The 13440-nt window shown below is 29.5% G+C and overlaps 1 protein-coding gene across 2 annotated transcripts in view; it reads right to left on the reverse strand.

Moving 5' to 3' along the window:
• LOC113510715 (hemicentin-2-like) overlaps nt 1-13440 on the reverse strand; it is a 111401-nt gene that overhangs the window by 36138 nt on the left and 61823 nt on the right. For both annotated transcript variants that reach the window (XM_031907125.2, XM_026894223.3), the window contains exons 2-3: nt 11448-11641; nt 993-1129 (exon numbers count right to left, since the gene is read on the reverse strand). In XM_031907125.2, the coding sequence (XP_031762985.2) occupies nt 993-1129; nt 11448-11487 (177 nt within the window). In that variant the 5' untranslated portion in view covers nt 11488-11641. The remainder of the gene's footprint in view (nt 1-992; nt 1130-11447; nt 11642-13440) is intronic.

Below are 13440 nucleotides of genomic sequence, written 5' to 3' on the forward strand. Positions count from 1 at the left end.
TGATAGAATGTCACAACAGACAAAAGTTAATTAACCATTGTAGCTAAATAAAAATAAAAATTTTTAGAAAGACTGCTTAATTTTTTTATTTGTTTTTTTTTATTTTATTAAATTAGCAATCAGAATTATATATTAAAACCTAATCTACTAAATATACTCATATCTAAGCATTCAGGCAAAATTACAGGCGAAAGTACAATATAGCACTAAAATATAAAATATACATACAAATATCCATAATATTATTTGAATAAGCTTAAAATTTAATTCAGTTTATTTGGTACTAAAATAAATTGATATTGGCTTTGAAGCTGATTCCTTTGCATGCAATTGTCACTGCATTCTGGTAGTAAAGTGTATATTTTGTCAGGTCAGTATAGTAGTATATTTAATTATACTGCAAAATTTGGCTGTATTGCATTTTATATTCATTATTAGTTTTACTTGAATAATAAAATACATATATTTAAGCATCTTTTAGTTTCTTATTCTTTATTGCTGAAAACATTATTTTCAAGGTAATCGACGATTTATTTATTTAAGTACTTATCACTTTATTTTAGATATCAGGTTTTAACGAAAATGTACACAGGCAGACTTATACCTTGAAAAGGTTTCTTCTAGCTAACCATGAGAACCCGAAAAAAAAAAAAAAGTATCTATCTGTAAGGTATATGAAGCATAACATATATGATGCAAAAATAATATGATATATAAATAAACTATGAATAGCTATACAATAAATATGAACATTAATTTATAAAAAATAATATAACATTATCATTGACGGAAAATTAAAAGTGTATAAAATCATGTTGCATCATATCATGCAGGAGTGAATTACAAAAGCCCCTATTGTATTCCACACATTATGGTAATGATGATAATTACATTTCAACTATTCTACTAGCGATACGCGAACTGAAATATACTTTGTTTGTATAAGTAACTAACTACAAATATATAACTTAAAATCTAAAAAACATATTTACCGCTCTATCAGCAAGGTTTCGTACACGACAATGAAGGTACGCGGGCTGGCCAACGGCGGCGGTGGCCTCGCGCTTCGTGCTGTTGTCGAAGTACGGTTGCCCCAAGGGTTCCCAGCCCCCGCCGCCAGCTGTCACACCTGAAACACAAAGCAAACTTTATTCACAAAGCTGTAAAGATTATTTTTATTTGAATTGGATTACTACAATCTTTATGAATCTCTTGGGATTACTGCTGTAATGCTGTAAGATATTCTATAGACTAAGAGGCTACGATCACTAGAGAACACATATTATATCCTTAGATATTATAACATAAACCGTACATAATTCATATTTGTATGTACCCTTGCATACTCGTAGATATGTGTTACTGTAATTACAACAATTATGTTAGGTCTGGTTGTAAGATAAACTAGAATTAATAAATAAAACAGCGGTTTACGGTATATAGCAAATATGAAAGTCAGTTTATTTATTACACCTTAACAGCTTAGTAGCTCGATCCTTTTTCATTAAATTTAATTTGGCATGCACGTAAGAATGAAGAAACAAATACTACTTATTCCGGTCAATCAACGTGTTCTGTTTACGTGGACGAAGGCATGGTTAGAAACTTACATGCAGGTGAAACTTTATTGATCAAATAATGTGCACGGTCCATAAACTGTAACCACTATGCTTCAGAAAGGCTGTCACGTTGACTTGTTTAGCATTCCATGTTGTACATATATATAAAAGTCAAATCTTCTAAATGAACTGGGGGCCTACCATGAAATGAAATTCCGAACTTTCGGATTCAATTTCGTGTTTTCGTTCATACCTAAATCGGCCCAGTAAATGAAGCTTAACATTTCGTTAGTTATAAATCCTACCATAAAAGGAATAATATTTTAATATTTTTAATGTTTTTAAACGGTAAGTATTATGTAATTTTAGCATGAAATTTGTGTTTCGTTCGACTCCGAAATTTCGGAAAACATTTCATGGTAGGCCCTCTGTTGATAAAAATACTGATACGTGTATTTAGTGTACGTAACCTTATTCAATAATGTTCTCAATGACAGTAATAGTATCATTATATACGTCTGTGTGTCGTGACCTTACGAAGCATATAACGATAGCGACCGCGCCGGTCACCGCAAATAAACAAATTACACTTAGGTACTATATAAACTCTTATGGTTTTCGTATCAGTACGCATATTAGTTCTTAGTATACATTGGAATGTTTTACCAATATCATATCCAATCGATTTTGATAAAACTTACCTACATTCTATTTTTATGTGAGAACAATTATTAAATTCGAAAGTTAACTTTTCTAGCTAAATTCCTAGAACAAGTATTAATGTTGACACTTATACTTATTCGTACATGAATTATAAGAACTATTTATAGACAAAATAAAAGAATTTTACCTAGACTATAAATAATACATAGTTTAGCGGGAGGTAAAAGATAATAGGCTAAAATTTGATCAAAATACATTAGTTAGTTAAATTTCCTCGTCAATAACTCACATTATTAGTAAATTTATATATAAGCACGTGTTACTGGTGTAGTATCCAGGATACTAAACTGTTATGGTATATTTGTGACACGTGTACGTACCTACACTTGTAATTAATGTAATCGTGATCATATGTTACTAAAAATATATTTTACTTACTTAACTTAAATCATTATAAATTTAACTGTTGTTATTTTATAACTTAATACGAAATATATTTTAAACTTTAAACAACCTGAACGCCTATACAAATAATTTTAATTAGGAGGTAGATTTTTTTCTATTTAAGAGACATCTAACTGAAATTCTATTAATTATAATAAGTCAGTAAATAAAATGCACAAAAAGAGATATGAAAGTAACGTTTCATTCTAGGTATATATTTCCATAGATACTGTATGAAATTTGTATTTTTCTTTTGCTGTTTCGTCTAGGTTTTTTTTTTTTATACAACTTAGAATGGCAAACAAGCTGACGGCCCACCTGATGGAAAGTGGTAACCGTCGCCTATAGACATGAACAGTACCATGGACATAACAGAGTATACTGTTTTGCCCATGATACCCCCCATGCGTTGCCATTCCTGAGGACTCAGGTGTTATTCCTCTGTACCCAGTAAATTCACGCCATATCCCACCCTTCAAACCGAAACACAGCCATGCAAACAATATATAGGTATAATTATATTACTAATTTTATTCGATAAGAATCAGGTCAACGGATTGTGTTGTTTCTGGCAGATTTTGAAGAGTACGAGTTTGAATCGACAGATGATTTGATATGGGTTTGTTAAATGATGACGGGCAAGCTATCTGTCTGTCACTAACATTATCTTCAATTTATTGCAACTCTTCCATACACGACGAGAAAAAATATACGATCAAAATAATTTTACGACGGAAAGAAATAAACAGGCATGACTGCAATCTCGATAAGATTCACAGAGGTAATTATTTCTTGGCTGTTGCTATTATGGTTACATTTATACTCGATATGCCCACTTTCCCATAATATATTTTGTAAATCTATCACTGTTTCTCTGATTAATTTAATTGAAAATAAAAATTAATATACAAAGTTTTTGGTGTCAGTTGAAGTTCTAAGTCATAACTTTTGATACATTAAAATGCCCTTACAAAAGACATTAGTCGATTATAACTTCATAGGGTTGCTATTTGACGTTTTTATCTAATGGGATGTTACTATAGTGCGTATATGTATAACATTTTTTGCTATTACAAGTGTATAATATTAATAATATATTATTCATAATGTTATAATAATTTATCATCATTTATATCTATTAACGTATTGAACAATTATAGCAGAGTTATAGTGCCTTAATGAATAAAGATTTTTTTAAACATGTTACTATATTATTATAGAGATCTTCAATGATAAATTGGTGGTTGGGGAACTAGTGTTCTTATGAGTCGGGCTTGTGCCTACTAGTCTACCTACGATGTAAGTTGTTGATGCCAAAATAGAACACATAGAACCCTTATTAATATTATTTATGAACGTGAAAGTAAGTTTGTTTGTTTATTACCTTATTATTTTTTTCATCATGTTTAAATGATCCAAACATGGATTTGTAAAATAGGTTAAAAGAGTTCCTTAGATCAAATTTTAGTAGGCTCAGCTTAGTTGATCTTAATATCTCCAGACCGCAATCAAGCATTGTCAAACCAGTCTGTCACCATTTTTGACAATGCTCCAACATCACATTCTTTAGTAGTAGTGTAGTATATTATAGTTGTGATAAACATACCGTAACTTTTTTTTTATTTTGGCATTAATGTTTAGTTTTAGGTACTATTAGAATGTTCTTTTTATAATGCTAATGAATTATATTTTTCTCGATAAATTGAGATACACGTTTTAGTTGTTTTTATTTTAGCTATTATAATAATAGTCCTGACAATCATACAGCGCCATGTATCAACGTCAAGGTTCTCTGGTCCAAATAGAGTTGCCAAGCGTGACAACTACTGGCAAAACTCCCCTAGGGCGAGGCTTATGTTCAGCAGTGTACAGTTAAAAGCTGATATGATGATGATGGCATGTTAAGATTGTTTTTTTTTTTACAACGCAAGGGGCAAACGAGCATGCGGCTCACCTGATGGTAAGTTACTACCGCCGCCCATGATCACCCACAACACCAGCGGCAAATTATTAAATATTTATAATATTTAATAATATATATATATATATATATATTAATAATGTTATTAAATAGTTATGCCAACCAAAAAAGAACACAGTACTACCATTATATTACTTGTATCATTATCATCCTCATATCAGCCTTTAACTGTCCACTGCTGAACATAAGCCTCCCCCTTGGGGGGTTTTGCTAGTCCTACATACTACTTATATACTATTTATATTATGCCGTTACTCTATTGAGCTCGTGAAATTTACGAGGAAGATTTTGTATTAAATTCCTGTCATAGTTAGGTACATCTACCAGCGGGAGGTTTTAAGTAGGTACTTCAGAGTATTTCAGTAGTTATACTGAATTTTACATTGAAATGTAAAGTAGGATAATATCTGTGATAAAGCCTAATTAATATCTCCCTTGTTCTTGTGACTAAATTAGAGTTCTATTCCCGCAAGGCAATGGTTATTGGCTATTAATTTACAACATATGTGGAGATCGTTAAATGTAAATTAGCGTGGAATTATCACCGTAATCATGCTTGTTATGTTCCAATATATAATTATTATTGTGTTTAATAATTAATTTGCTTACAGAAGTCAAGTTCGTATCCACATTAATTACATGCTTCATTTTCCCTAGAATGGAACCACGCTGTGTTAAATTACCAAGAAGAGAATGTAGTTCCCTATTTTATAATTATATAGTAGAAAAATTATACATTATTTAAAGAGAAGTTCATATTTTTAATTAATCACGTCCATTTGCAACTAATAAGAACGATTTACTCTTTTCTTTGTAAAATAAAACATAAACGAAGTTATAATTATTAGGTGTATACTCAAAACCCAAAAAAAAAAACAACCGTGACTCTACCTTTTGTTTATATTTATTTTCATCAGTATTACATAGCAAAATAAGTAATGAAAAAAAAAATCCAAATCATCACTATGGCTTCCGAAACATACCGAATTTTCCCAAATCCGGCTAACCTCAGCCGATCCTTTTCAGTGATAAAAACGTGCTTTGTTTTCCGTCACGTCCCGTTATTTTTTATTCCCCCACTTTTTTAACATTAACCGAGGTTTTTGTAAATATTTCATTATGTAGTCATCCTATTGAAAAAGAAAATTCTGTTGTTATAAAGATAAAAGGGTTTCATTTGTGTGAATTGGAAGCCAAATTGCGTTTAGGTCATGACTGCCTGCCTACTTTATTGTTCATCTAAAAACAAACAATGTGGATTTCGTGTGAATAATATACACCCATTGTAATGTCAACGACATTGTGATACGTGCTTAACTGTAACACCGTCACATGGAAAATAGAAATTCGTGCAAGTGTAGATTTAATTTAGATATTGCTTTTGAATATGAAGTTTTTTTTTATACAACTTGAAATGGGAAACAAGCTGACTGGGCCCAGCTGGCTGAAAGTCATGACTATCACCTGACTTTTTAATAATCCGAATAATATAAATAAAATTAGGTCTCAAAGGAAGCAGGTGAAGAAAAATAGTAGATGATGAGTTCAGAAAATTTTTAACACGTCAATTCAACTCCTTAAGAAAGAACATCAAGAAAATAATTCAAATTATTTGTCATTGACACACAAATAAAATAACGAAATATAAAGAGGTTTCATAACATGACTATAGACATGAACAGATATAAGGATAACTTAGAATATTTTAGTAATATTATAAAATTGTAATATGATGATGTCTGTGTATGGACGACCTTTAAGAAAAGTTGATATGAGGAGACTTAATAAAACTAGTTGCCAAATACCAAAACAATTAATAATAGAAATTTTGTCCGTGTTTGTTTCGGTATTGCGCAAAAACTACTGAACCAAATGATATGCGATTTTCACAGTTGTTTTCATTGATAGTCTAAATTAAAAACTGAAAACTATCTTAAAATGGTTTATTTTATTAATTTTCCTACTTCTGAAATCAACGTGACCAAAGTAGTAGGCTAACAGCTAGTACTGAATAAAATCTATTAAAAATTGTCAGATATATTGCGTAACATACACATAAAAATAGAGGCGAATAGAGACCTATTTTATTTTTGAAACCACTTAAATACGTTTGGCGAACTGGATTTGACTAAATTTATACAATGCAATAAGAATTGTATGAATTCAACACTTTTGGTAAGATTCAAATAATAAAATAAAATTAACTATATTTACTAATACGGTAACAAAATATACGTAAATAATATCTTAAGTATTTTCTAGTCAGTATTGTTCTGAATTTATGCTAGAGAATTCCAAAACGATTTTCGTTTAATAAACCCGTTTATAATAGTTTTTACCACAGTCAATCAATGCGCAGCCCCTCGGGGCATTAGGCATTCACTCACTTTGAGGCGTACGTTGTCGATTGGAAATAATAGTGAATATGTGTTGCATATTGTATGCTTGTGTTTTATTTACTTACCGATAGTAATATAGAAACACGGGAGACAGATAAACAGTAATTCTAAATATTTGTTTCATTTTTACTTATCAAATTTTTTTAAATTTATTTTTTATTAATATTTTAAGCAATATCAGATTTTAGTTACGAAAATTAACTATGTAATTAAAAATAATCTATAATTAACAATACCGTTCCATTATCAGATTATAAGTTCTCTGTAACAGAATTGTAGAAATAATTAATTGATGGTAATTACGTCTTTATTGATTCCTTCATAGTTATAACCATATAGAACTGTAGTACGTCTATCTATCTATGAATGCAATACGTCGAATCTAAGGACTATATTACTACATATATATTGTATATTATATTACTTACTGTATCTTAAGATAAGACTTGAAATATTAGGTAATGGCTTATATTTCGGGCTAACATTTACGATATCATTTATCCCGGAAAATAAAAGGGTTTGTAAAGATTAGGGATCTATAGTGGCTACTTTGGTGTTTCGACACGAACCGCACTTAGATAGGTATAGCAAGTAAAATAATACTTTCAGTTTTTTCCTAAAATATTATAGAAATAATATTCTATACATAATAGTTATATAGAAAAGTTCAAATATAACAGAAAACTTCAGGATATTAAGCCTGCTACAAATAGCTTAAAATTTTTCTCGGCAGAAAAAAAATATCGATTTAAATTGTTACAGAATTAATATTAGACTAAAACACGGAAGTACTTATCGATTTTAGTAATAATTATAAAAATCAGTTTAGAATAGCACGTACTTAAGTAATATATTCGGTAGTACTGGTGAATTAAATATCTCAACCTTATGATTGTTATTTAAAAATAGCGACATCGATTGTAGCAAAAATAAATGGGGCCAACATGTGAATAAATCTTATATATAGATTGCAAAATAAATTATCAAAATGAATTCAGACTTAATAAGAATAGAAATGAATTAGGACCCTCTTCCATTACAAATTCACATAAAAAAGCAAAATTATTTCAACAGAAGTAAATTAGTCATACTTAGTTTAATTTTTTGACTTGGCTAATTAGTTATTTAACTGAAGTGGATGGTAATTAATTCAGAGCTTTTAATCCATAAGATCAAACAAGGCCACCTGAGAATGCCACTTAATATTAAGTCTTATTAGTTTTTATATAAATACTAATTTTTACCCGTGAATTTTTTCGTCTTACTGGAATAAAAAGTATGTAGCTAACATGCAAATTTCACGACAATTGGTTGAAATGTTAAAGCGTTCAAATACAAGAAACAACCTTTCGCATTTGTAATATTAGTAAGGAAATAAGGATTAGTAGATTAATAAGGATTAAGTTTCGGATAAGAAGACCCTTAACAGAAGAATAGTTAATTGTAGCTCATGTCATGTTAGGTAAGTTATTTTCCTGTCTCCTTAAAGAGACATTAGCCTTCAGAATCCGTTTTAAGCTGTTGGTCTTTCAGAACATTGACTACATATGTTTGTGTACTAAGTATTTTATGTACTTACACATTGTATACTGAATCGTATTATAATTAGTATAAAATGGGGTTTTCACCTTCATGCTTTTTGACTGTGACAACAGAGAATACCTACTTGCTCTGTACATGTAATCTAAACTACAGTTATTTGTAAATAATAGCAAAGTATTTGATACCAATATGTTGTTAAACGCTCTTTAACCCCGGCTAAGATAGCCCGGCTTAGATAAAAAAAAAAAACAGGATCTAACGCTCTAATCTTTGCTTGTACACTCGCTGTGCTAGTGAATTATTTCATTGTCATCCAGTCATTCATTATTCACTATCAAATATAGACCTCCCTCTACACTGTTATAAAGTACGGTCTTGAGCCACCAGCATCCAATGACTTCCTACAGTACAACTGATTTTGGCGCTTCCTCTAGTGGAGAGTGCGTTTGATGGTACGCCACTCGAGAACCTTCATTCATGCTAAGCTAAATATTACATATGTGCCAAACGTCATGATCATTTTTAATCTGTTAAGGTACAAAAAATAGTAAACAAAGTCAGATTCTTAATAGTTTTCGCAATTGAGTAATACGATTAAATATCGAAATATGTTTACGAAGTTTCATATTGATATTAATAGCATGTTTTATTATTTATACGTATAAGAATACAAAATGGACCTAAAACATCGTATATAATTAATTATTATATATCACTATAGTAATTAATTATATACGACAATTGTTCGACATCTGAAGGTGGATATCATATTCAAAGTTTCAATAATTAATATTGAAATTGTTAAATCTGTTAACGGTTCAACAAATCTACATAAATTGTAAAGCTTCCTTCAAATGTTTATTATTTTGTATTTATCATGGCCGTCGTCATTTCGACTCATACAATTATTTAGCATTATGAGTAGGTAGTAAATTGGAAATACGACACTAACGAGTGCCCTCGACTTTGTTCGCAACTTTATTCATTTTCCTGGACTAAATTTGCCTGAGTATCAACTTTCACACTCTTCAAGATCGTTATCTTAATCATGATTTTCAATATAATTAATATCCTTTAGTACTAAAAGATCAAAATTATTAAATACGATTATATATAAGTTCCTTATATATATATATATATATATATATATATATATATATATATATATATATATATATATATATATATATATATATATATATATATATATATATATATATATATATTTTCCTACGTTATTTTCAACTCTTTTCTCAAAGGTTGTCTGTAAGAGACTTTATCTGTACTAATATTATAAAGAAAAAAAATATTGTTTGTTTATAATGGATAATCACAAAAACTTTTTTTTTATACAACTTAAAATGGCAAACAAGCTAACGGCCCACCTGATAGAAAGTGATAACCGTCGTCTATAAATATAAGCAGTACCATGGACATAACGGAGTATACTGTTTCGCCCATGATACCCCCATGCGTTGCCATTCCTGAGGACTCAGGTGTTATTCCTTCGTACCCGATAAATTCACGCCATATTCATTGAATGGTGGGACCCTTCAAACCGAAACACAACTGCTTTACGGTTGAAACACGAATGGGACAGAGGTACCCAAGCAAACGACTTTTGTACAAAGTCTCCCTCTGGTAAAACTCAACCGATTTTAAAAATTCTTTCACATAACATTCTTTTAAAGAAAGGTGTTTTACCAGCAAGTAACAGACTATATATTATTAAAAAATAAATAAATATTCCTACGTAAATTACAATAATGCAGCCAAAGATATCAAAAATTTTCCTATTACAATTATTCATTATATTAGTCGCTAACTGTACACTGTTGAACATAGATCAGTAGTTGCCATGCTTGGCAAGCGGGTTGAGCAACTGCAGACTTTAGTGTTGTTTTTTAAATTTTATTTTATTTATTAAATTCTCTAAGTCGCCTCTTACGACACCCACGGGAAGAAAAGAGACGGCCCGTTCTATGTTTTATGTTAAAATCAAAATAAACTTTCGTAAACTCTTAAGAAATAAAAACCTGAGAAATAAAAGTAAATATTAGATTAAATAATTTAAGATTATGTTAACTACAGTTCTTACAATTTCGATCTTGACTAATTAGTAGTGGGCTAGTACAGAGGTAAATAATATTTATTACAACAGAAACAACAACATTGCTAAAAAAATTTAAATATAAAAATTATAGCATAACATCCGTAAAAACATACTCAATTTGACAATGGCCTCCGTTTTGTAATTAGTTGAAAATTTAATAGCTCAAATCGATTTCATAGAATTCAAATAATTCAGCTGTCGGAGCAGAGTGTGTTACACCACAAATGCGTGAATACTTTACTTCTATGTACTATAAATAAATAAATAAATACAATTTACATATAATGCAGCATTTTTCCTTAACGTTATTTATTAAAATACGTAGGCACCATCAATCTGAGATATAATCCTGATGGATCAAGTTTCAACTTAATTTTAATCTTTCAAGATTAAAATTGTAATTGTTTTTATAGCAGTAATTTGTGTTCTTTATATTCTGAATTAAAAATCATTGTTATAATATATAAATCATGTTGTGAACTATACTAGCACCTGCAGTAACTCATTTTTACACGTGTATTATGTGTATCTTATCGGTTTAAGATATTGTATATTTTTTAATTATGTCAAAACAAAATAAATATGCTCACGAATATAATAGTTTAGTAAATCGTAAGCATTTGTCTATCGTTATACATGACATGTTCACAAAGCGTACAAAGCTTGAAAATATCCATTTAATAAAACTATTTAAAACATGTATTCGATTTTCCACCAAGTACCAGCAATAAAAAAATAGCACTTACCGAATAATATGAAAAAACAGCTCAGCACCGCCGCCCACATTGTGTTCTGATGGCTTTTCACATGCTGTTCATTCAACACTACACTACACAAATACCCCACTTGTACTTGATCTCGTTAATCATTTAATGACAACATTGCCCTAAATAGACCATTTTTCTTAACCTCTTCTTGTCCTCTTCTATTATTAAAAAATCTGAAAAGAAATAAATAGTGATTTTAATAATTTCAAATGTTAGTGATGTAATCAATAAATGGACACTTAAACGACTTTAATCACTTGAGTTTGGATGTAACTACGGTTGTATATTGAGTACATCTAATAACTATATATCACTATATATTATGGACACTCAAGAATTGACTGGTATCAGTTAATGGGACTGCGTAGTATATTGTACAAAAAATAAGATAAATTTTTAGAAAATTGTGATTTTGCACTATAGATGAATGGCGTGGCCTAATAATGAACATTTTGTGCTTTATTGTTGAACTAATATTACAATCAGTAAAACATTTGATCTCAATTGTAAACTTTTGGAAATGTTACGATATCTGACATGTTTAAATGTTTACAAAATCAATAAAATAGATAAAAAACGTGCGAAAAAAATCATCTTTTATTTTATATATCAGTTTTACATGAAAGATAAGATGATAATTAGTATAATACATTTCTGTCAGCATATAGGTATATTCCATAAAAAATAATTAATCATGTAATAAATTTTGCTTTGCTTATTACTTGAATAATGTTCTATTTTTTAATTATGTGGCAAATATTGAGTCCAGGGGAGAGGGCAGGGATTGTGCAGGGACTAAAAAATTAAAATTAAAACACAATAGGAACGTGAAATTTAAACAATTAGCTCTTTTTACGATATACAAATAGGATAGAGTACAGTATTCAATCCCTATGGATTTTAAAATAGGGGAAGAAATTTAGTACGTAAATTCGATATCTCTTCTGGAGATATCATAATTTATTATGAATTAATGATTTCGGTTTTTGATCCAGTAAAGATTACTTATTAAGACTTTTTTTCACACACAAACTTTTCAGTAATACGAGTACATGAAATATCAATACCTACGTTAATAACACTATTAATGTAGGTATTGGTATTTCATGTACATTTTACGCACATTCCGTTACACAACGGAAAGTGTATGGCGTAGTATAACAATCTATAGCCCACTTGGCTATTCATAGGACCTATTCATGAAACTCAACAACTTTTTCCTACAATCGTGGGTAGAATATGAAAATAAAACACCTTTCATGCTAAATGGATGTTATGATCGTATGATTTATATAAAAAAGTAAAAAGAAATCATAGATATAGATTACAAAGATGCCGTTCTTGCATATATTTGCACGTAAGTTGGAATTTTGAAATGAAAATAGCATGAATTTATTTCCTTTTGATGAAAATAATAATGATGATACAAAATTTGTATTAAATAACGAAATTGTATTTTCGAAGCGATGCAATACGGGAAAACTGAGCAAGTTACGTTTAGTTTACATATAAATCGTAGGATATGGATCGTCTACCTCTATTTACATCTGTGGAATTTCCATTGATCTATTGACTGTCGTTAAATATTATGTTATTGCATACTTGAAGTCCATATTCACTTTATATACCCTAATAGGTTTTACCCTCGACTTCGTCCGGCATATATTCACTGATTGGGATAAAAAATAACCTGTCCTCCGTCACACATAATTTTTTTGCAATTGGTTAAGTCGTTATTTAAAGCGTTAAGAGGTAACTAACAAGCAAACTCATTTTCACGTTTATAATATTATAATAACTGTTCAAATAGTAATGGTAATTAGTTTAAATTTTTAAAACTCGAAAATAGAAGAATATTCTTTTTTCGTATTTTAACAGTTAAAATGTTATTAAAAATAAAATTAAAATTGATGAAGATTATTTTTTATCATTGTTATATTGAAATTATAATATTACAACGCTAATTTTCAAT

This window comes from Galleria mellonella, unplaced genomic scaffold (assembly GCF_026898425.1).
Source record: "Galleria mellonella isolate WM207_F2 unplaced genomic scaffold, CSIRO_AGI_GalMel_v1 utg32, whole genome shotgun sequence".
NCBI classification, from domain to species: domain Eukaryota; kingdom Metazoa; phylum Arthropoda; class Insecta; order Lepidoptera; family Pyralidae; genus Galleria; species Galleria mellonella.